General features: G+C 39.1%; 2 protein-coding genes across 3 annotated transcripts in view; one reads left to right on the forward strand and one right to left on the reverse strand.

Annotated features, from left to right (window-relative positions):
- LOC145452005 (frizzled-10-A-like) overlaps positions 1-26,058 on the forward strand; it is a 297,630-nt gene that overhangs the window by 66,833 nt on the left and 204,739 nt on the right. The window lies entirely within an intron of this gene.
- Positions 3,485-23,335, reverse strand: LOC145452136 (uncharacterized). 2 transcript variants are annotated; one of them, XM_080330358.1, is made up of 20 exons: positions 23,137-23,335; positions 22,898-23,058; positions 22,325-22,394; positions 21,144-21,238; positions 20,498-20,656; positions 19,881-19,961; positions 17,889-17,994; positions 17,414-17,561; positions 17,118-17,199; positions 17,026-17,056; positions 16,820-16,854; positions 16,702-16,759; positions 14,831-14,940; positions 14,453-14,737; positions 13,176-13,331; positions 12,509-12,544; positions 10,969-11,043; positions 9,994-10,193; positions 5,971-6,034; positions 3,485-5,542 (listed from the first exon to the last, which is right to left on the reverse strand). In XM_080330358.1, coding segments are annotated over exons 1-20 (1,986 nt in total). In that variant the 5' UTR covers positions 23,138-23,335; the 3' UTR covers positions 3,485-5,509. The 2 variants fall into 2 exon arrangements, with proteins under 2 accessions (XP_080186484.1, XP_080186485.1); XM_080330359.1 differs by lacking the exon at positions 12,509-12,544 and having other exon boundaries at positions 23,137-23,326.

Genomic DNA, 26,058 nt, shown 5'->3' on the forward strand with positions numbered 1-26,058 from the left:
TCGTCTTGGAGTGACGTCATGAGACGGCTTGCTGAAGTGTGGTAAATCCGATCGAGTACACACGGTCTGGTCACGTTTGTCGAAACTCGAGTGATACACAGCACTGTGGGATTCAGCTCGGGAACATGCTACGACAGTTGAAATATCCGGAAATACTTCTATGCAATTCTAGAATGGCCGAATACACTGTGTAATGTGTATACATTCTTTCTGATAGTGAGTGTGTCAGTTATATTGTTAGCTATACTCGCTTCATACGCTGTGACGCTGAACCAATAAGATCACGTGTACATTAGAACAGCAGTATTATGTACTGATAAAGCTTTCATTCTCACTCAGTTGAAATACGTGCCGGTTTAATGAAATATGAATATGAAATATTGGTATATAGCGTAGTCTGGATTCGTTTTCAAGTACCGGTACTGCTCAAGCCGTCTCCAAGCGACTCTGTGGAACGGATTGAGCTCAAGACGGATTGAAGCAGTCTGCCAGAACTATCAGAACTGTGGAACTATAGAATGTAAACAATATGATGTGTGGAACGATATGTTTAGGGATGTTGAGATCTCCGGAATACTCGATAGCATACGCAGCGATGCGAAACGGGCCCGTTCATACGCGATCACGCCGATGAGTCTTCAGAAGCGAAGGAAGTGCCTGCACGCTAGGGTTGTTCAGAAAGTCGGTGGTGTAAAGGTTTTCACACCGTGGCCCACAAATTTCTCCTTGAAAACGTAATCTAGCTACTTTTTCTGTAACTCATCCCTTGCATCTGTATGCAATGAGCATCCTGAACTGAAAGATTACACTGGCCAACAAACAAATTTCATAATGGAAGGTGAAAGGAAAGGACGTAGTTTATTTTTGTCCTTGATGTTTTTGCGGCATATACATTATACACCGACTCATGATACACATACACACGATCTGCGCATATGCATACCATGAGTGCACGATGTGCATATGCTGCTGGACAAGGAAGTGCAGATATAGCCTTTACGGCTTTCTAAGTCATGCACCACCCCTCCATGCTATCCCAGTAATGCATGAGCGCCAAGCAGGGAAGCCATGGACGCCAGAATTCGGTGATATCTTGAAAAATGGACCCAATTTGCAAAGACTAATGCCATTTTCGAGCTCAGAGCCCCCGATTTACCTTGAAATCGCTCTCACCGACAAGATAGCGTAATGGTTAAGCGTCCGGCTTCTTGATCGGTAGGTCGTGTGTTCGATCCCCGGCCGGGTCAGACCAAAGACCTGATTAGTAACACTGGTATTCATGACTTCCCTGCTTGGTGCTCATGCACTACTGGGATAGCATGAAGGGGTGGTGCATGACTTAGAAAGTCGTAAAGGCTATATCTGCACTTGTCCAGCGACATATGCACATCATGCACTCATGGTATGCATATGCACAGATCGTGTGTATGTGTATCATGAGTCGGTGTATAATGTATATGCCGCAAAAACATCAAGGACAAAAATAAACTACGTCCTTACCTGTTATGTATTTTGGTTGGATGAAAATAGAGACATATGAGCATGCGACAGTTGAACATGGGACACTTGAGCATGCGACTTCATGACCCCTAAACTAACCTTAACCCGAAACATAACCCTGAAATTAACCGCTATATATCCTAACCCAAAGCCTTGCCCTAACCCAAGCTTAAATTCAACCCTAACCCAACCATAAGTTGGAGTGAAAATGAATTTTTTTTCGATTTCGTGAACATCTAGTATTGACACATTTTATTTCAGCACTATAAGCTAAATGCTACAGCATAAAAAATGGGCTATAAATGCTGTGTTCCGGGATGCAGATCTGGTTATAAAAAGAAGAAACGTGAATTGAAAGACAGCACTGTTGTTTCGCTCCATGGCTTTCCAGGCGATCCTATTATGCGGAAAAAGTGGATTGCTGCCATCCCTAGAAAAGATTTGGTCGCTTCATATGGACAAAGAGTTTGCGGGCTTCACTTTTCGGACAATGATTACAAATATTTTACGTGGGACAGGAAAACTGGGCGCGTTAAACGCCGTGGTGTAAGTGGTGTACGCCTCAAATCCACTGCAGTTCCGCATATTTTCCAAACTTTTCCAAATAATCTAACAACCTCCAATCCAAAATTTCAAAATCAAAATTCCTGCAAAGAATACGTTGAAGATCTGTTCGTTCATCAAAACTGTGTGGTTGATTTCCTCTCTCTAAAAGAAAAATTCCAGAAAGAGCTTCTCCCTGATGGATATCTCTTTTATGCTGATGATGACACATTACAGTTTCATCTTGTAACTACAACAGAAGATATTAATCAGCCACCTGCGCTAGCTTCTGTAATAGTATCTAGCGACATGAAGATAGTTTCATTCATTAACGGCGGCCCTGTTCCGCATTCCGTTTATGAGGACTTGTCGAATGCAAGTTACATTCAAAATGCATCTGAACTGAGCAACATTCTTGCTAGATGCAAGTCATTGTCCACTGACAATAATTTCAACCACACAGGATTGAGTACCGTTCTAGATATCACTGGATATGTCGACGACAATTGCACAGTTGACGAGCATGTTCTCATTCAAATACAAGCAGACTCTACTGAATGAAAACTAGTCAGAGCGCTGGATTGCCAAACCATAATCTGATACCCGACACCTGCCACCTCATTTTGTAGCTTGCCATTTTCTGTATCCTCTACCTTTCATTCTATGTGCAAAGAGCTGTTCAGAAATAACTTTTTTCTTCTGGATTCACCAACATTTTTCACTGTCAACCCCATGAAATGGTCAAGTGGTCTAAAAGAACGATACTTACGCACTTACCTACCAATTTTTGCTCACTTCCATCCGGTAGAAGCAAAGTAATTGCAGGTAAAAATTTTTGATTTGCAAAAATAACCTTGAATCCCAGAATTATCAATGAAAAATTCAAATAACTTCGCTTTTATGGGCTGGAATTGCGTCAAATTTGTCACGCATCATTTTTGTAGAACTGTTTCAGACATGCCTCCCTTGATGATAGTGAAAAATTTCGCACCCCCATTATTGTGACATCGGAAAATGTCAAAGAGAACAATCAGAATGCTAGCAATCCTAACGGTTAGTTTGATGCCATTGAAGGTTAAGGCTGTTGATGAGAGAATACTCAAATATGAAATTTGAATAATAGACAGAGCTATAGCCATAAGGTTGATGTATATTGGGTTGACAGTAAAGTTGGGAAATTTTTTTCATTTTTGACACTGTTAATAAATTCTAAATTTTCAAACTCGTGTGCGTTCACACTTCATATCTTGGAATTGAGCCAAATTTGGTGTGCAGCATTTTTAATTTTTTATATTTGGCAACTTGGCGATTAAATCAGTGTGATATTCTGAAATGATGAAATTTTTTATAATAAACTGAACTGAATAATACTGTGAAGTCTGATTTACAAGGCCGCAAATCTGCTGAACCTACTCTCCTCGTAACCTGCATCGCTGCCATATTTGAAAATCATAAAACAATTTATTTTCTCCATACGACTGGAAAATTGCGGCAACAGGATTATATATGGTGCGCCATCACCGGATGATATATGCGAAACAAGTAAAATAACAACCGCAGACAACGCTGGACTAAAACAGTGCACTTGTTTTGATAACAATGTGGTGTAAGTCTAAAAGTTTGTTTTGGGGTGAAACTTAAGTTGGACAACTAGAAAATTATGAAAACTACACTTCTGTATCAATTTTGAGTAGAATTGGACTGATAGCGACAGTTAGGAGTGAATTCGCCAAAACTTGGAAATTGAATTCATTGCCGTATTGGGATGAAACAACAAAAATCAAGTTGACTTCATAACAAATGTTTCGTACGATACAGTTCTGTAACATTTCAAGAAATCCAGAAATAACATTAGAACTAAAATGAGAACATGGAAACATTTCACGAATTTGATCAAAACCGGGCAATGATCTAGTTCTTCAAGTCGGCGTGAAACCACTTTTTGCGTAAAATTTTTTAGACGTACATGACTAAAATCTATTCCATCCACTCGACCAGGTTCAAATCTGGCAACATGGTAACACTATGCGGGTCGGCATATAGGCACAAACGGTCATAACTACGATAAGTTCAGTGCAAGTGCAAATCGATGAGTAAGTACCATCACAATCTTTTACGTAGACGTTAGATCATGCTACCCGCAACAAACCCACCCATAGACAGAGGTGGGCAAATGTACAAGTAAATTCCCTCATAATTACAAGTGACCATGAAAAGAACATGTCAAAACTACTTGAAGTAGAAAATGAAACTTTATCAATTAGTTTTCAAAAGTAGTTTTACCTGTCAATCTAAGGCGGCTAGTTCTGAAATTGCAATTCGCTAGTGACGGAAAATAACAAAACACGCCATAAATGAGTGCAATTTTCGGAAAATACATATTTACCACGATAGAGGGGAGCTTTGCCCAGTTATTATGACAATCTCACTTATAATAGTCATTCAAGCATACCCGAAAAATACTTTCTACGTTACAAGTTTTGCCTTAAAAATAGTTACAGTAGAATTGGGAGTCATCGCTCGCGTATGCGGTAGAAGCAGGCTGAATCTACGCGAGTACTTTGAAAAAAGTACAAGTACTTCTGACCACCTCCGCCTATAAAATGGTGGGTTCGTTGGAGAAGAATTGTAAACGCGGAACATAAATGCAACTTCGGTCTTGGAATAGCAAATTACAGAAATTTGACGAGCAGTCAAACCTAGGAATGTGATCTCAAATATCGACTCTATGATTTCATTTTGCGTTGAAATCGGTGAACACAATGCTGCGACGCTGCATACATGATAAGCAAAGCAAGTAACGAGAAGGGCCGAGCAAAATGATTCAAGCACTCGAATCTCAATCGAGTATTCATTCTAATATATAATGCGAGACGGAAATTTACGCTCCGTGACACTCAGAGTGAATTTATCAACGAGAATGATAGCTTGATAGTATTTTCCACTGCGGAAGGCTGTAAACCTCAGTCGTATACTATGGCATGTACGTAACATGTAGTACAAAGCTATGTGCGTTAGTGGAAATGATAACCCTGTGAAGTTGGGATCAACCCACAGCGTTGCTACAGAAGTGTTATGACATAGTCATGGTCAAAAATACAAATTCTTTGTGCTCGCATAGAAGGTACTGATTTCAATTTCAATTTCAATTTCTCTGTTATGATACTCGTTACTCGAATATATTACTCGATTCAGAATCAAATCACTCAGGTTCCCGATTTTGGCCGCCCCTGGTAACGAGTAGCAATATGAAACTTCGATATTGCCTACTGCAAATTCATTTACTGTTAGATTGCCACGGTTTGCCGTGGAGCTCACCTGCTAATCGTCATGACAACGTGTGTAATCTCATCGTTCAAGAATCGACTTTGCGACAACATGCCACAACTATTTAGAAACGAATATGAAATAAACAGGCTCTGCGGGCGTCCGTAAAATTTTGTAAAAAAAAACTTTTTCCGCGATCTCACGAGGACAGACGGAGCTTCCGAACTTCGTCCTGAAATTTGGAAAATGATAACAAATTCTTACTGGATTTTCGAAACTTCCTACTGGGAATAGAACTACTCGCTTTTCAAAATCCGCAACTAGATCTAGAACTACTCACTTTTCATAACGTACAACTAGAACTAGAAATAGAATTACTCGCATTTCAAAATCTGCCAATGAAACCAGTCACGTTTCAAAATTCTCAAGTAAAACCAGAACTATTCATTTTTGAAAATGTGCAACTACAACCACTGACTTTTAAAAATTCACAATCGGAAATCGAACTAGAACTCCTAGCTTTTCAAATGCTCGACTAGAACTAAATCTATTTAAAAAATCCAGTAGTTAGTTGACGGTCAACGAACCAGATTGGTACTTTGTACAATGTACAGATTTGATAACAATGCAGGAGAGAAAATTCAGTAAAACGGCACAAACCTCCAACAATATCCGGTGCGCCATTTCTGTTTTCAATTCCGAGCTGAGACGCGAAACTTCATCCCTGTGAAAGACGCGATCAATAGTCAAGTAGATTCATTTGATTACTTCTACATGATGGTTTTCTGCTTTTTTCGCATACCTAGGACTAGCAATACTCACTTTTCATTTCCTTGGGAATCACTATTTGTGCTTGTAATCAGACATGGGGTGATTACTTCACGAATATAATCGATTGCGATTACGATTACTTCTGAATCGCGTCATTAAGATTACGATTACGATTACAGCAAAATCAGGAAGTAGTCGATTACGATTATATTGGAAAAGTAATCACCATTACTCACGATTACATTTATTTTGCTTGTTATAACTGATCTTAGAGGATTGGTAGACTATACAAGGACTGTGATGAAAAGGCATAATGAGATAACAACTTTCTTTATAGGCAATTCATCATTTGCTTGTTACGTCATAATATACCCGATCCCTAGCTTTATAGGGGACAATTTATCGCACCCACCGATTTGCCTGATTGCTAGGTGCGTAACTGCCGCACCCCAAACACCCCAATAGGGTGGGGAGCGAGTTCGAAGGGGACTACAAAGTAATTCGTAAATCAACATAAATTATTGGGTATTTTCGAAAGATTTAATTAACTTTAAAATTTTCTTCGAGCTTCGCAATTTAATGTATCTAGATAATTTGATTTTGAAATGCATACGTCTCTACCTCAAGGAAAATGCATGCCTAATTTTTAGGAATAGGCATTTCGGTGTCGTCATTACCACGCCACGACACACCAAGATATATGCAGTTGCGGCCATCATGCAACTCCACAAATTGTGCTACCAAAGAAAGACCTAGGCCGAAACTTTGGGTATGTGCCCATTGTCAATAGCCGCGGTGGATGGTTCTGACGAATAGTCGTCTCCTTCAAATCTGATTCCAACAATACAAATGCAACGGGGGACACCCACGGAGGAGTGGAGATGTGACAATTTGTGTTGTTCGTCTCACGAAAGTTTTAGTCTGCTACGTTTGCGTGACTATAATATCTTTTGATTATATAACAGACGCGAGGTCACTAATTATCAACATACCATAAAGCTATTCTAACAACATATCAGATGATATAATTGTGAATTATACGTGCCCCCAGCTCTATCGGCAAATTTGACCGTCGGGGGTTGAGAGAGGATTAAAAATGAATAGTAATAGAATGCAATTACCAATATTCTGACGAAATTCATTCATCAACCTGAAAATTGACCACCCTATGGGCCCAAGACCAACGGTTGGAGTGGGGACGAAGTGCTGTTTTGGTCCTGATTCTAGCTATACAACCCAAGCTAACACGGTGTACAAGCGGATGGCTAAGGCGGCAGTTCCAATGTTCCCTCTAATTTTTCACGAGTCTGCGCGCACTCACCAACTCACTGCGCGGTCCCTTGGACAGTGCGTAACAACTAAAAAAAGGTCATCACTTCGGATTTTTTGTGCGCAGCTTAGATTTTCTGTGCGCAGAAACCGTGTCAGCACTGCGCAAATTGCGCACGTGAGGAGCTTAGAGGGAACAGTGATTGGCGCCCGTTTCAAGAAGACTCATATGAGAAAAAGATGAAGTTAACAAAAAATTCTGCCTTCCACTTCTACATATACTACAAGCTGCCGTTACGAGAAACGGCAAACAACGGCTCGGTTATGATATATATCAGCAGCTGTTGGTTTCTAATGCTATATTGTGGAAATCGTAATGTTTCTTTCATTTGAGTACAGTACAAAATTTCAAATCTTTGTCCGGTGTACGTATGTGGATAGGCCTACTGCCAGCCAAGCAACAACGGTCAAACTCCGTTTAACTAAGCATAACCAAACATCAATACCTTAGTTACCATTTACAATTGAATAGTTCAATACGAATATACTATTTAATTGTATATTGAAGTCCTGTACCTCCAAGTAGCGTTGGGACCCCGGGAAATCCCGATCCCGGGATTTGAAGCAATCCAGATCCCGGGATTAATCGCAATGAAATCCCGGGATTCGCAAACAACATCTACCAAGGCTTACGTAGCGCCATATCTCTTATTTTGGAAAATAAAGCAGTGTTACAAACTCGGCTGATTGTATAAAACAATTCACAGTTATGTGATATTAAAACCAACTATGGCATAGCAATGAACAGCACAATCACTTCCGTCGTAGTCTACGGATCGTAGACGGTGCTGCGGAGGTGAAATACAGGTCGGGATAATAGCTCATTTCGAAGATGTCAGTACGAAGACAAAATCAGATGTGCGGAACAACTTTTTGTCTTGTAAATCTACAGAAAAAGCCAAATGCAACTTGTGTCAAGACGTTTTGAAAGCTTCAGGGTCTAGCACAGCTGTTCCCAACGCGGGCGATAACTCCCCACAGTGGGCGATTTTGAGAAACAAGGGGGCAATTAGAGGGCGAAAATGTTACGACGTTCAGTGAAAATGCACGTGAAGATGGCTTATTCTGCAATCTGCATACGACGCCAAAGTTGACTAAAAAATGGTCAACTTAACGGCGGAAACCTGTTGTTTGAGCATCTACTCGGAAAAATTACCTTTTTATCTATTCAATTATTTGGCGATCAAAGTTAAGTGAATAAATTTCCCGTTTATATGTCCTCTTCTTCAGATCCGTAAATATGGGGCGATAGGGGATGGGGGGGGGGGGTGAAAATTTGTGTCAAGCTTGATAAGGGGACGATGAGTCGAAAAAGGTTGAGAACCACTGGTATAGCACAAAGGGACTGGTAACGCATTTGAGGTCCGTACATATGATAGTAATTAAATCACCCATGACTCAATAGGGCACGTCAAAGAAAGATCAGTCAAAAGTGAAGACGAGGAAGATGGATTCCTTTTATAAATCGCATAATCCTCGGTCCGATGAACTTCCTAGTCAGCTAACTGCTGTGGCGGGGCTAGGATTTAAACAAATTTTTCCAAAGTGAGCGAATATGTCAGGCCTTCAAGGCTGATGGCTATGACTTGCCAAGATGCCACAAACGGGTTCGGGACTTCGTGATCGAGCACAGCAAAAAAATCCGCAAGTGTGTGGAAGCTTATGGCAATGTGACGGAATGATGGACGTTTTTCGATCACGTTGGACAAATCAACTCCTACACGAAACAGGCGGTACATGAATTTAAACGCTCATTATCCGGGTGGCTTTCGATCGCTGGGTTTCATTCGTATTCACGGGAGCCTGTTTTTGCGTCAATATTATGAGGAATATATGTTGTTTGTGTAGCTTGTATGTCCATTTTGATACTTTGCTAATCCCGGGAAATCCCGATCCCGGGATTTGAAATTTGATCCCGAAGTCCCAACCCTACCTCCAATAAGCTCTTCAAGTTACTATTTGAAACTATAGGCAGAGTGATGATTATTATCCTGCAGCGAGATAGTGGCGTCCGGAGTGTATTCATAACCTGATATACAACATGACAGGTGTTCTTACATTCACAATAAATGCACCGTACATCGAATATCTATTTCGCGTGTGTTGATACTTCTTCGCAGTGATGAGCAAAGCTAATGCTTCTGACGTAATAATGAGTAGTGGCGTTTGAAAATAAGACGTTTGAGCTATCAATAGACCTGGTATAATACCTCTTTCTTGTTCACGAATGTTCAGTTTATGTCATAGTAAAAAGTAATCGTTTTATCACAAAGAAATCGATTAGATATTTGAAGTAGTCGATTACGATTACTTCGGAATTTTTGCGAATGTGATCGATAGCAATCACGATTACTTGAAAATGCCGTAATCGTCGTAATCAATTACGATTACTAATCGCGATTACCCCATGTCTGCTTGTAATTCGATAGAAATTTGGTTTTTCAGTAATGCGAAACTGCAAAACTAGGCCTAAAATGTTTCCCTTTTTTAGAAACTTGGAAATCGCTACTTGCAATGTAATCCAGCAAAATCTTACGTTATTTCCACTTTATATGCAGCAAACCATTCCATTGCAAAACTCACTTGAATTCCTCCTTCAGTTTCGCCATATCTTCCTTGAGCATTTTCACCTCGTTCTTCAGTTCTTCCACCGCCGTGCTGGACGCGGGCTTGGCCGCCGGGGCCGGCTTTGCTTTGGGTGGCGGGGGCTTCATTTTAGGCGGGACAGTCGTGGGCGGGGCAGGTTTTTCGGGTTTCTTTGCAGGTGCGGGCGATTCGATCGGCTGTCATGTAATGTGGCTGTCCGATTAGAAAGCAGCCGTAGACAGAGCTGGATCGTTCTGCTTGTTTGATTAGATCCATGTCGGATTTTAATTTAATTTGTTAATTGTGTGTGCTCTCATGTAATTCCAAACCAATTTCTGGTTTTCCTCAAATTGCTACAGGTGAACTGTATTGTGCGAATCGAACCAAGCTTTCTGCACAGACATTTGCTATTCTCGTTCTTATGAGAAGCAACGCTGAATCGATATGAAATGAGCTTGAATTTTTTGATTTTCTTCAATTTTCGAATTCATACCTTTTAATTAAAATCGAATTTGCAAAAAAAAAACTGTGTAGCTACCATTCTAACGTTAATCTCCTCTAGGAACTAACTATGTAGCTATGATTGTAATTTTATTCCAATTTGAGAAAAATTCATAGATAGCATTCTAATTAATTTGTAAAAACTTTGTAGCAGTCATTTCAATTCTAATCTAATTTGGTTAAAAAAACGATAGCTACCATTCTAATGTCAATCTCCTTTGGGAAATAACCATGCAGTTATCATTCTAATTCTAGGCTAACTTGGAAGAAAATGTTTGGCTATGATTCTAATTTTAATCCAATTTGGAAACACTTGATAGCTACCACTCTATTTCTATTCGAACTTGGAAAACTGTGAAGCCATCATTCTGATTTTCATCTAATTAAAAAAACTGTAGCTAGTATTCCAATTCCACTCTAATTCGGAAAATCTGAACATTTCCTAATTGCCCAACTGTCATCGCAACTCACCATGGTTGCCTTTTTAATGGCACTGTTCTTTCGGGGTGCTTCCGGACCCGGATGGGGAGGTTCTGGCGCCTTCACCTAAAAACGAGCGCCCTTGACATTGGCGATATGGGGTGGATATGATCAACGTAAACCCCACAAAATAAACGGCGGTACGGTGCTTCCGTGATGCAAATCTGTCCATGACCAATCACAAGTAACGCACTCATTAAGATTAGAGCCCGAAAGATATCGTATTTTTAGCCGATACCGATAACTAGCACCTTCACCGAGAACCCCGATATATTTGGCCGATATTCATAAATTATGACATCTGGTCAGTAACGAAGTACTTGTACTTCTTCAAAGTACTCAAGTAGGTTTTTGCTCCTTGAACCACTTGCTGAAGTGGTTCTGATTTAAGACCCGAGTAGATTTGGTCGAACTGTTGCATACTTTTAGTAAATTGACTTCCCAAAACTACTTCAAGTACAGGCAGAAAATGAATGTTTAGAAAAGTGCTTGAGCAATTACAAAAAGTAAACTCCAATTTTATCTTACTATTAAATGTCTACTTGTACTTAAGTAAAAATTGACAACGTTACTGCTACTTCTACAAAAGTTTTCAGCTTTTTAGACAAGATTACACCAAGAATTCTTACTCTTTGACTTATTCGGAAATTGCTTACTTCTACTTGTGCGAGAGCACAAATTTACAACGCTACTTCTACTCAAGTATCAACGATGACCACTTCTGCCTGTGATCTACAAGTAGATCAATATTCTAGCAAGTCACATATGATAGTCTTCTGACTCGGTATTACCATGATATAACAAAAATGATTGCCTTTCATGGCTCTATCTTTTTTTCTGAGTGCAATATCAACTCGATATGATCGGCGAACCCATAATCGGTCGGGCTCTAATCAAGACCCAAATGAGGATTCAAATATCACAAATCAGACACCAATCAATCTTGAAACGAAGTGCCTCCTCGTAAAGGTTGTTCAAAAAAACTTGTGTTCCTCAAATTTTACCGGCTATTTCATAAAAATGTGAGATTGGCTGAAAAAAACGACGCACACCAAATTTGGCTCGATTTCAAAAAGTAGAAGTTATTGTAGTTTGAATATTCTAAATTCATTAAAAAAAATAGAATATTTTCTTCCAGATTTACACGAAATTGTCAAGTTGTCTCCAAATACAAAGCACAACAAATTTTGGGTCAATTCCAACCTGTAGAAGCGACGTTATTGATGTTCAAAATTTCGGATTTGACATCATAGTATTTACGGTGGGTAGATCTGTAATTATTATCAATCAGAATTTGCCACTGTAAATACTATTATTTCAAATACAAAATTTTGACCGTCAATAACTTCGCTTCTATCGGTTGGAATTGGTGCATAATTTACTGTGCAGCCTTTTTTTACACCTACTATTTTTATCAAATAGCCAGTGAAACTTGAAGAAAACACTTGTGAACAATCCCACTCCTCATCTGTAGAGTATATTGTTTGATTTGAAAATAAAGCATTTTCAAGCAAGCCGCATGCCTCGTTACCTTTCTCCTTCGCAGACTCCCAAAAACATTCTGCAACTAATAAGGTAATCTGCCGTCAGCGTTACGATTTGCAGACCATTCTCCAGCCCATGCTAAACTGATCGAGAACTAGGGCTGGGCATAATCGAGTGCCTGAGTGTTTCGAGTCTGAATCGAGTGTTGAGCTCCGAGTTGAGTATCAATCATTATCATGTTGCATAAAGTAGAAATATGTACCTTTTTTATGAGCAATGACCACAAAGAATATAATGCCAGTTCCTACACTCAATTAAAGATCATTTAGTATTTCTCCGAGCATGCCTATTTCATTGCGCTTTGTGACAACGCTGTGGTTCGATCATGACTTCACAGATATATGTCATTCCCAGTAACGTAGGGAGCTTCGAACTACATGTTTTGCAAGCTGCGATACAACCAATCGCCATTTCAAGGTTTTCACAGTGGAAAAATACTGTCAGACTGTATTGTTCTTGATAATATATCAACTCTTATTGGCAAAGAACCTGTAACTGTATAATTCCAAGTAAGTATAAATTAAGTATTCTAGGCCTAGCTAATACTCGACTCGAATGATGACAATCCATACTCGATTTAGACTCGGGCACTCTTGCGTCCTACCGATTGTGACGCAACAAAGCAACTGCTTACAAGTAGAAGTAATACTCACCTCGTTAATATCCGCGGCCGGTTTGGGCTTCAAGGTCTTCTGCTGCCGTTCGATCTGCCAGCTGGCCAGGGGCTTTTCCGAGGCGGGTGAAGTGGGTGAGGCCCCGATGGTAGCAGCCTTGTCTGCGGGAGGCTGCAACGCGGCTTTGGGTGCTGTCTGAAACGGAGACTCAATTCGTTAAAAACTAAGCCAGGAATACTGGATTTTTTACACACTCGAACATTCCTGCTTGTACTTGAATAGAAAGTTATGGCAAATGAACAAATTTCATCACTAAGTCATGAAAGCGGTGGGCATAGAGCTGGAAAAATCGCTTTACAATTAGAATTGTAGCTACCCAGTTTTTCTAAAATAAATTACAATTAGAATGATGACTACAGATTTTTCTCCTAATGAGATTACAACTAAAATGAATAGTATATTCATATTGAAATGAACCCGAGCATTTTCGGCTGACACACGTCAGGGGTAATCGTCAGCAATTAGTAGAGAATTCAAAAGTACATCGTATATCAACAATCGTATCACGAAATATGACGTCACCAGCATGAATACGAGAGCGTTCAATGCACTATTTTAAAATGATACATGATAGCTGCACTGTTTTGTCAGAATTAGAATAAACCTAGAATTATTGCTACATAGTTTTGTCCCAAATGAAATGACAATTAGAATGATACCTAGTTTCTCAAATTAGATAGAACTAGAATGACAGCTACACAGTTTTGTCCAAATTTAATTGGCATTAGAAAGGAACCTACAGTTTTTTCAAATTGGACCTTAATTAGAATTAATGAATTTGCAAAGACTTGGAAATTGAAGTCCCTTACTTGGAAATCGCTACTTCTGTAACTCGCATTTGGATAGAAATTTACGGAATTTCTTCTACTCTACTTGATAGTTTCCTTTTAAAAAAAAACTAGGCCTTGTTTTTTCAATTACTCGGAAATCACTACGTCTACTTGTAATCAAGAAGTTTACGATGGTACTTCCACTTCTAACACAGTTTTTTAGGCTAAATACTAACTTTTGTACTTTAAAATCGCTACTCTTGTAGCCTTCGTTTGAGTAGAAATTTACAAATACGGTTTCCAATTTTTTTGGGAAAACCAGGCCTAGAATAGTCACTTTCTACACTTGGAAATTGCCATTTTTATTAGTAATGAAGAAGAAATTTATGACGTTACTTCTACTTCTACTTAAAAATTAAGCCTAGACTGCTGACTTTCCTACTCAGTTGAAAATTGCTACTACTTATTTACAATGATTCTTCTTACTTTTGGTCCGGTCACCACCGTTTCCGTAGACTGCCTCTTTTTTAGTCCGGCCAGCCAGGCGGGAGGTTCCGTTTCTTTCGCGGGGGCAGGAATCGGCCTTTTCACCGATTGCCGATTCTTGAGATTCTGCAGCCAGGAAGGGGTCTCCCCAGAGGGGGCATCTCCGGACATCCCGGGCAGGACCGCCACCCCCCTTTTGACGCTTTCTTTCTTCTTGATTACCGGTTCCGGGTCTGACTCGGGTTCGGATTCGACACGAGTCGATTCTGACTCGGCCGTCGCAGCCTGAAACAAAGAAACCTTGCCGTTTCTCTCAAATCTGAATCAAGGTTTGAGAGACGGTCTAAAACGAAGAGGCCTCGGTTTTACAAGCGTCACCTTTTCTCTCCTTTCCGAAGCTCCCGGTTTTCGTCTGTTTTTAGGGCCGCCCGGTCGTTTGATTTGAGAGAGAACGTGCGAACTCGAGCTTGCTTCCATGAACGCGGGGTCTAAACACAATCGTAACATGAATCTCAGAGTACACTACATGTTAATAATATATTATTATAATGGTTATTAAAGTTATGTACCCAGAAAAGTTTCTATATAGCAGGGGTTGTCAACCAGCGATATCTTTCATTATCAATGCAATTGCTACTGACACGGTATTGTTACACATCAATTTAGCTACTTAGCTCGCTTATCACTCATTCTTTGAAGTGTTCTGGTTTCTTGATGTATGTTAGCTAGTTTAGATTGTTATTGTTTTGAATCAGTATTCGGCTGGTTCAAGGAAATCCCGTTGCGTCGTACACTTTTAAAGGGTCTTTCACTCACTGCGAATGGTTTGAACAGCAACAAGAAGCAGAAACGGGAAGTGAAACGTCAAAAGCTGGTTCTGTAACTCTGCGTGGATCAATGAACTTGCTTTCTCCGACATAAATGGAAAACCGATGTGTCATATTTGTCAAAGAGCAGTTGTTGTAACGAAGGGTAGAAGCCTACATGATTAACACAACATTTTCTTCTGGAGTTATACATATCGCCTGATCTTAGAAAAAATGTTGCTAGCTAGGTGTCAAGCCCAGCAATCCATATTTCGAGGCATTGTTAAAATTGCAGACGACGTTACAAAGTTGCTTGGAATATCACTAAACCCAAGAAATCTGCTAGAGAAGGTGTATTTCAATCAAACTATAACATACTACGAGAATATTCGCTGTTTCTGGAAGTCAGCGGCAAGGACAACATACACCTGACAAAATTTCGAAGTTACAGTTGCCTGATTCAACCGTGACAAGAAGAGTAAGCGCTCACGCATTGAGACAGAGAGTGGAGGAAGGGATTGACTTGCGCCGTTGGAAGATACATATTCTCACAAAAACACAGGGTTGTAACCAAGTCACAAGGCTCCGAGTCACAAGTCAATCTCACTTTTATAGTTTTGAATCGAGTCAAGTTCGAATCCAAGTCAGCGAGCAGAGGGCCGAGTCCGAGTCATGGTATTATGACTCGAGTTCAAGTCATTGTGTTGACTGCTCAGTTTCCAGTTAAAGTGTTGTTAAAACCACTTTTTTATTCCTATGTTTAGTGATATCGAATGGTTCGCATTTATAACACACCAATTTGCCTCATTTTTAGCAGTTTATGGTCACATTTTCAAGTACCAGTACCAATAGACGAAATCCCAATACTTTACTCTTCTTCAAAATTACAATGAAATGTCGGTCTTGGCCGTCTGAGTCTCGAGTCATATGACTTGGTTCGAGTCGTGCGCAATGACTCGAGTCCAAGTCGAGTCAATACAAAATTTGACTCGAGTCGAGTCATTTCCGTATTTTGAGAAAATGACTCGGGTCATCAGAAAATCGTGACTCGAGTCATTACAACCCTGCAAGCTTACGAACGCTGTCCATTAATGCTTTAGAACGCATAAAAATACCTGTACACGACTGGTAAATCGGTTACACTAGCGTAAATTCAACGGTAGCGTACAAACACATGATAATAATGTTCTGCTGTTCAAATGCGGCCCGTTACACAAGGGAAGTTGAGAAACCCTGATATACAGTATTCCTACTTCTACTTGCGTCGAGCCATCGCACATTTTGACTCGAGTAAAGTAATTTTTGGAAAGTGACTCGAATCATATCATTTTCTTAAAATAACTCGAGTCGTGTCATTTCAAAAAAAGTCCTAAGACTTGAGTCAAATCATGCTGTAAATTGCAAAATGACTCGAGCCATCTCAAGACTGAGCATTCCACAAACCTGCTGCGTCAGTCTTGTCGGCGACTGGCGTTGTCGGCTTCGAATTCTGGGGCGGAATCTGCCGTATGAAACGAAAAAGTATTCACAAATATTCTCACGGTAAAAAACAATTTCTCACCGCTTCTTTCTTCACTTCTTTTGAAGGTTTCGAAGCTGAAAAAAAATGGACAAAATTTCCTCACAAAGTTACGGAAGTGGGGGGATAGAGCTGGACAATTAGATAATTTTCATCTTTTCTAAATTAGACTACAATTAGAATGATAGCTGCAGTTTTTTACATGAGAATTATCTAGTTTTCTAAGGATAAGTAGGATAGGGACTGACCTTTTGTCACTTCTTGAGACTCCGCTTTGCTCTGAAAACAGAAACATTGAACTCGAGCTCGGAGTATGTCGAGTAAGAGTGTGTTCCCTTACCTGAATGGAGCGTTCGTACTCTTTGGCTTCTTCTGAACTCAATTCGGCGACGAAATTATCCGGAAAAACGCCTCTGATGCGTCTTCAACAGAAAAATGTTAGTCAGTACTTTACAAACAAGATTTTTTCAAGTACAAGTAGAAAAACGAATGATTTTTAATATTTTATAAAAAAATTGTAATTGAAATATTTTATTTGCTCTCTATAACTAAGAGACACGGCAGCCGATAACTTTTAATTTTACCTAAGAAAATTGATTTTAGTTTTTTTAATTTTGATTCAAATTTTCAATTTACTTTCCACTTTCGAGCGTTTTCTCTCCTTCCCACCAGCCGTCGTCCGCTATAATTTTGTCCACGATCAGAACCACCTCCCCGGTACGCAAGTCTAATTCGTCGTCATTGTCTCTCGCATAGTCAAACAAAACCTTGCAGTAGTTTCGCGCTGAAAAACACAAAGTGTAACGAAGGCCATTTGTGGAGACTTTTTCATAAGATAAAAAAGATTTGTAAATATTCTAATTCTACTCCGTTGTAACAAAAGAATGAATTAAAATTGAATACCAATACTAGAATAGCAGTGAGCAGGGTTGTAACGGCCCGAGTCTAAATTTTACATTGATTTGACACATTATCTCAAACATGGAAAATGACTCGACTCAAATCACTTTGTGCAGTATTTTTGCAAGAGACAAAAAAAAGTTTTTGTCCATTTTCAAAACATTTTAAGGGGGTGTAAAAAAGGCGCAACAAAACTAGTAAAAAATCATACCTTTTTTTGATTCGGACGGTTTCGTTGGCGTGGAGACTTCTTTTGGCTTCATGGGAGTCACATCCTTTGTTTTGTCTTTGCTAGAAGCCGCTTTTGGCGAAGTCACCTGAATGCATGCAATGGTTCCATCTCTCAAATGAGCAATAATGCTGGAAGTGGAGAATGACTTGAAATCCTACTTCCAGGGGACTTGACTAATTAGAGTGAAATGCAGGACAATCTAATTCTAATTGGATTGTCAAATGTTTTTATACTCTTATTTCAGTTCCAATCTAATATCTGCTTTTCCTGAAAATCCTGCAGGACAACTGCATTGTGCAAAACACGTCAAGCTTGCTGTACAGACATTTGCCATTCTTTTGCTTATGACAATCTACTCTGATTTGATAAGAAGCAGTGTTGGGATCAAGGCACTACCTTCGAGTCACGAGTCATTGGTCATTTTGACTCGAGTCAAGTCACCCGTTTTTTGGAGGTGACTCGAGTCAAGTCGAGTCAAGTCAAGTCACGTCACGAGTCAAGTCACAATTCAAGTCAAATTGAATTTCGAAGTATGAGTGATGATTCAAAGCCACAACATTTTTCCAAGTGTGTGAAAGACAGATGAAATGGTCATCTATCTTAGGCTTACCATATTTTGGAAATGTAAAAAGAGGACACTTTTTCAGAAATTTCAGACATGCAAAACTGGAGAAGAATTCTCAAAAACGGGTAAATTTTTCCCACTTCGTGATCTGTTGACTAAAAAAAAAAGGTCATCACTTCCGTTCACAACTCAAAATAACGTTTTTCTCTCCACATTGCCAGGTGGATGAATGTAAAAAAAAAAAAAAAGGCATTCTTTTCGCTCAGAGCTAAAATCACCGCTTTTCCCTCCGAAATACCCGCCGGAGCGTCACTTCTCGGCTAATTTGCGGCATATTGCTCGCAATTTGATCTAAATCTGACCTAAATTTTCAAAAAAGAGGACAAAATCTCAAAAAAGAGGACAAAAGGGCGTCCTCCGAGGCCACTTTCAAAAATGTCAAAAAAGAGGACAAATCCTCTTAAAAGAGGACGTATGGTAAGCCTAATCAATCTTGAGTCAAATAACGAATATAAAGTTAAATAAACATGCAAAAAGACATTGCATCGCCCACGCACACGTACAACTGCTATTAGAATACGTGAGTAGCTGTACAGTTACATGCTACAGTCAGTTATAGTCAGCCAAAATATAGGACCGAATACGAAGCCCTGAGAAGTTGAAACACATTGATTTGGTACAATAGCCTACACTACCCCTCTACACATCCGTAAGAATATAAACGCACAGACTATATTTGTTCGATTTAAATCATACAAGAGGGTTGGCAAAACTGAGCAATGCGCAACGTAAGCATTGAGCCGTCTAAGAAACTGAGACACATTGCTATTAGATTAATCTGCTACTGGTACGACAACGTAAACTGTGATCGTTTCGTTTGCGGTCAAATTATTTGTGATGTAACAATGGAGGATCAGTGTAACATACAATCAGTGAATGACTGATTGCTCTCACAAGTGACACCGGCGTATCTTGAACAATCCGAACATACACAAGATACATTGATTTAATCGACACTGTTTACTTAATGTCTTGAAAATGACTCGTAAATTTTGCTCCGAGTCACGAGTCAATGCAGATTTCTGAAGCTCCAAGTCAAGTCAAGTCATTTTTGCAAAGTGACTCGAGTTAAGTCAAGTCATACAAAAAAGTTGACTCGAGTCATCCCAACACTGATAAGAAGTGAATTTGATTTACGTTGTATATCTTTCTAATGCAGAATTGACTTTCCAAGTTTATGCAAAATCAGTAATTCTAACTCTAATCTAATTCAGAAGAAATGTGTAGCTATCATTTCAATTGTAATCCAGCTTGGAATAGCTGAAATTTTTCAAGTTGACCTGCTGTGAGAATTCGAATAATCGGGGCGAACCGACAAGCTCATTTTGGCAGGAGCAAAAAAATACCTTTTCGGAATCTTTGGGAGGTCTCTGACGTAACGTGATCGGGCCTGCTCCAAAAATATCTCCGAAGCCGACGCCCTTCACCTGAACATTTCATGATTTTTATGGAAAAGCGCTTGGGGCAGACTGGCACAAACGAGCAATCCAGTAAGCAGACGGTCATCTAAATACTGCTTTTTTGAGTGGTTCTACTTCTAGTTGCGTATTCTGAGAAGTAGGTAGTTTCAGTCCTAGTTACGAGTTTTGAAAAGTGAGTAGTTCTAGTTTTGAGTATTGAAAAGTGAGTAGTTCTAGTTACGAGATTTTAAAAGTGACTAATTCTAGTTTTAGTTGCGAGCACTAAAAAGAGAGTAGTTCCAGTTCTAGTTCAGAGATTTGAAAAGTGAGTAGTTCTAGTTGAGTATTATAAAGTTGAGTAGCTCTAATTTTAGTTCTGAGATTTCAAAAGTGAGTAGTTCTACTTTTAGTTGCGAGTATTAAAAAGTGAGTAGTTCTAGTTCTAGTTTCAAGTATTAAAAAGTGAGTAGTTCAAGTTGAGAGGTTCTAGTTCTAGCGAGCAGTCGTAGTTCTAGTTTGCAGTAGTTTGCACAAGTTTGACTCGGGGTTGATTTGTGACTCGCCTTTTTCGGAGCAACTTCTTCATTCACTTTGTGTTCCGCAACTTCGTCTTGTTTCGAGACAGTTTCGCCTTCCGATTCCTCGAATATATCGCCAAAGTTTGTCGGGAAAACGCCTTTTTTACCTTTTTTGTTAATGCCACCAGCCCACCCATCCTCTACCTGAAGAAAAACAGCTTGAAAACGCTTGCCAAAAACAGGGTTGCGACCAAGGCGCAAGGTTCTGAGTAGCAAGCCCTAGAATACTGATTTGAGAGAATCGAAATACTCGAGTAGATTTTCCTTACTTGCACTACTTCCACAAGTGCTACTGGATTACTTCTACTCAATGGTTTTCAGACAAAACTATTCCTAGAGTACTCACTTTTTACTTACTTGGGTATCGCTAATCTTCTACTTGAGTACCAATGATGTCTACTTTGACCAATTCCTCTACTAACAGGTTCATTCAAAATGATAACACGCTCGAGTCATGAGAAATGACTCGAGCACAAGCAGAATTAGATACACAAATTGAATTGAGTCGAGCCATTTTCCAAACTTCAGAAAATGACTCTCAGTCAAGTTGGGCGAGTTGGGTCACCGAAAAAATTGCGACTCGAGACCTTACAACCCTGAACCTAAACAAAGATCAGGTAATAAAACTTACGTCATTCAAAATCTCGATGATCTCACCGGCTTCAAGAGACAATTCATCCACGTTCTCGGCGAGGTACGGAAACTTTACTTTCATTTTACGAACTTCTGCGAGAATTTGGGTCAAGTCGGTCAAAAAAAACACACTTTTGACATGGTGTTATGCAAATGGAATGCCTTATTCTGATATTTTCCAGTACTGAAATGACACGATCCTTATTCCTTACCACTACTGAAGAGTCAATTTATCAATGAAAATTATAGTTTTAATACTATTTTCCAGCAGGAAAATTTTGGCAGCCTTAAAATCTCGATTGGTAGCATCGCAGTATATGAAACATGGCATACAAAGTTACACACACGCGTTACTGAAAATGAGAAACCTGTGAAGTCATGATTAACCAACAGCATTGTCACTGAGTGCAATGAAATAGATATGGTGAAAAAAATAATGAAAAAACTTCAATGTGATGTAGAGCTGGCATTATTTTCTTTGCTGTCGCATAAAAGGTACGTTTCTGAACGTTCCATATCATTCATACTGTTATGACGTCGTAATGATAGGTACTCAATTCAAAGCCCAATTCACAATCGGATCACTCAGGCAGTCCGTTTTACCCAGACCCAATTCTGAAACGTGATTCAGAAAGTTCTACACATCAGGTGTAGGAATTCAGCGATCTCAGTCACCGTGATGGCATCTCTAGCCCGAGGGTTAATACGAGCTGACAATTTCAAGTCAAGAGTTTAACAACTAGAAAATTGTAGCTTTTCCAAATTAGAATAGAATTAGAGTAATAGCTACACAGTTTTTTTTCCCAAATGAGATCAAAATTAGAAGGACTGATTCTGCAAATATTGGAAATTAGAAAGAAATCCGACAAAAATCAAGTTCACTTGATATCAAATCAGAGTAGTCTCACAAGCATGAGAATGGAAAATGTCTGTACAAGCTTGGCTCTTTTCTTACTATACAGAATCAAAAGGGAGCATAGGAAACATTTCACAAGTTAGATTGGAAAATGATTACTGCCATTTTATCCAATTACACAATTAGAATTATCTAGTTGTCCCAGTCTGTTATCATGAGCTGACAGTATCAAGTTTAAAATGGTAATTTAATAACCCACCTCAAAACGACAAGAATGTTAATTGTGGCCACAAACACGCAATAAATTTTTAACGAGAACATACTTTTCTTGGTTGAAGGTTTCTTGCTTGCTGCAGGAGGGGGAGGGGCCCTTTTTTCCTCTTCTTCAAACATCTGACAAGGAAAATGCGGTCAAAATACGTAGTATTGCAGTTGCAATTTCTGTCAGACTTGTACAAACTACTAATCTAGTAAGTTGGCATATAACTATTTACTGATTTTTTAGTAGTTCCAGTTAAGATTTTTGAAAATGAGTAGTTCTAGTTCTAGTTGCGAGTCTCAAAAAGGGACAAATTACAGTTCTAATTTTGAATAATGAGTAGTTATAGTTATAGTTTTGAAAAGTGAGTATTTCTAGCAATAGTTGCGAGTCTTGAAAAGTGAAAAATTCAAGTTCTAGCTCTAGATTTTGAAAAAATAAGTAGTTCTAGTTCTTGTAGCGAGTTTTTAAAAGTAAGAACCAGTACTTCTAGTTTTAGGTGCGACTTTCAAAAGCAAGCAGTTTTAGTTCTAGTTTGGAATTTTGAAAAGTGAGCAGCTATTTTTAGTTGCGAGTTCTGAAAAGTGAAAAGTTTGCACACGGCTGAGTTCAGAAGTTCGAGTTACGGCAGAGCAACCTCAACGAAATTATCCGGGAACACCCCACGTCGTCCGTTCAATGCTCCTGAGCACCAGCCGACGTCTGCGTTTTCAATATCTGTTATTATATCGCCGACTTTTAGAGCGAGTTCATCATCTTCTTGTGGTTCGTACTCGAACAATACTTTCGCTTTTCTCACTGAAATTTTGGTGTGATTTGAAACAATGATCAATTCCAACCCTTCTAAAAAAAATGCTCCACCAGTAGGCTACTTACTTTTGGTATGTTGGATGTCATCACAAGATTCACCTGATTAAAAATTTTATATTGTTTTGTAGGCCTATGACTAAAACTAACTTAACTATACAGAACTGTAGACACCGACTTTTAGATATTTTAATAACACAGCTATTAAATAAAAAAACAGCTTATTATGGAAATAATCAAGATACACATCATTTTATTAAGATAGGAAAGTCTGAATGCAGTCCAATCGGAAACTAAATTGGAGAATACACAAATAAATGTTTTGCAGTTGCTGATCTCATGTTTGCATGAGTACTTGAGTGTACATGATTAGGGCAAAATCGCTAACCTCAGTGATTTGTGTATCACCCAATTTGACACAATAACAGTATGGGTAATGTGGAATGTCATTTGAATGCGAACACAAAGAATATAATGCCAGTTGTAAGCCACATCACATAAGGTTTTTACATTGACAATAGATAGTGTCAAAACAATAATTTTCATCGATGAATCAACTCTTAGTGGCATGGAGGGTATAATTTTAATACTTGAAAAAATCTCTTATTACTAAAACAATTAACACTCGATTCAGATTTCAGTATGCCCGCTTGAATCATTGTGCTCAGCCCTTATCACTCATTTCGTCAGAAAGAACACACACACACACACACACGAGTATGTTTAAGCCATTCGACTAAAAGTTATATTATCAACGACAATTGTAGTTTCGATAGTTTTCCCTAACATGAAAGCCTTGAAACTTCCTCGTTTGGTGGTATTGCAGCATACGAACGAAACATAGTAAAAAGCTATACGCATGTTATAGTGGCAAATAACATATTTGTATCGTATAAATTTGAAATTTCCACATCATCCATACTGTTTTGTCATCATAATTATTGAAGTTGGACGCCTAGTACTCAAACTCCGAATCAAACCACTCATTATACACGATATTGCCCAAAACCTCACTAACTATCACGAGAGCTACTATTTCATATCATGGAGATGTGTATTTTTTGATGACTGAAATATAGAGAAATATCGCCAGAAAGCTTTGGGTTACATTGTCCGTTCCCAATAGTAATGATAAGACCTGCAATTCTGTTCTACAAATTCAATAAATTTAGCTGCACCAACGGACTCAGAGCCAACAAACAGCTGCTTGAAACGCAATGCGGAATCCCTTGGCAAGTTCAACTTTCGTTCCTGGTCGCACAAGTGGGTGTGTGAGTGACAGCAGTTGGAACAGAATTCCGGAAATGTCGTTCTACGGAATTTCATATTTTATAACCGCGATATGATTTTCGTCGCTTTACTGGAAAATACGAAAAATGTGGATCGATTTTAGTTTTGTGGTGACGAGTCGTGAAATTTATATCCGACCACTATTTTATGCTAAATTAGCGATTTTATGAGCGTCACGCATCGTTAATTTCGTTAGCTTATCATCAGTTACAATACGATTGTTGATATACAAAGTCCCTTCCAATCTCTACTACATGACGATGAACGAGTGTCAGCTGGGAAATATTTCGATTTATTTGAATATGAATAAACTATGCAATTGGATATTGAAGTTTTGTACCTCCACGAGTCTTCTTACATCATCAGTTAACGTATGTTTAGAGAAAAGCAGTGTAAGTTACTACGATTTCCGTGGTTACTTACATATTGAGAATAATTGGGCCTGACCTAGCGCACTGCTCCTGCTACTCCAAGTTGTTTCGACACCTTCCTATCTTTTCATTGTATCGCAGTCTTGTGATGTTTTGAAACGATGAAAATATTACTAAACCTGATTGATTGATTGATTGATTGATTGATCTGCTATGGGAGAGAGAGAGAAAATATTTATTTGTCGACCGTGTAAATCAATACATTGCGGGAGTATGTTGTAACAGACAACATTGTGTATTTCACGCCCATATTTAGATACGAATGTGACTCCCTATTGCAATGCAATGATCTCGAGTCTTATAAGCGCATGTTAGCTGACTCGAGGGGACGAGATTCATGTAAACCTACTTGCAAACGTTTGAATAAACTGTGTATGGACAAATATATCGTGCGAAGAACTATCACGACAGCAAACCTGGACAGTCTCTCAGTTAAGTACAAGACAGCTTACAACCTAATATTGGACAGCTACTTTCTGAGTTATACTTCACAGAGACATATTCCGTAAATTGTTACATACAAAACAGAAATGCAATTCGGTAAAATGCGATACATAGAGGAAGAAGATATAGACAGGAGGTTAGATATAACAGAGCGATCAAAGCCGAGCCGCCTAGGTCAGAAGTATCATAGAATAGGGTGTTATCATATTTTGGAATCGGAAAAGGAGGACACTTTTTCAAGCGCAGAATGCCGGAGAAAAATCTTCAGAAAATGGTAAATTTTTCTCACTTCGTCGTCGGTTGACTAAAAAAAACGTCATCTTTTCCGGCTCAGCTCTTGAAATACCCGCCGGAGGACAGTCAATTTGACCACAATTCTCAAAAAAGAGGACAAAATCTCTCAAAAAGGGGTACATTTGAGCGTCCTCGGAGGACATTTTCAAAACCTGAAAAAGGAGGACGTATGGTAACCCTATCATAGAATTAACTCGTCCCCTTAAAACCGAATACGCAGGAACAACAACACGCAGCATCAAGGAACACCCAGCCCTTGAGATTATAGAACCACGATCTGATATATCGGTTTTGCCTACCGACACACGCCACTTTACTTTCATTGCGCTGTTTTGATGTCTTTCTTCCAGTATTCTTCGACTGAATGCTTTTACAATCGATCACTGACAGAACTTGCTTTTCAAATCATTACCTAGATTAGATTATCATTATAGGGAGACGCCGGTAACTTAATTTGTGAAATGTTTCTCTGCTCTCGTCTTCATTCTCATCCAGTTTCTGGTTCCGGTAAATGCTACAAGAAAACTGTATC

The sequence above is a fragment of the Botryllus schlosseri genome, chromosome 12, assembly GCF_051294905.1.
Source record: "Botryllus schlosseri isolate E-star chromosome 12, Bs_hap1, whole genome shotgun sequence".
Taxonomy (NCBI): domain Eukaryota; kingdom Metazoa; phylum Chordata; class Ascidiacea; order Stolidobranchia; family Styelidae; genus Botryllus; species Botryllus schlosseri.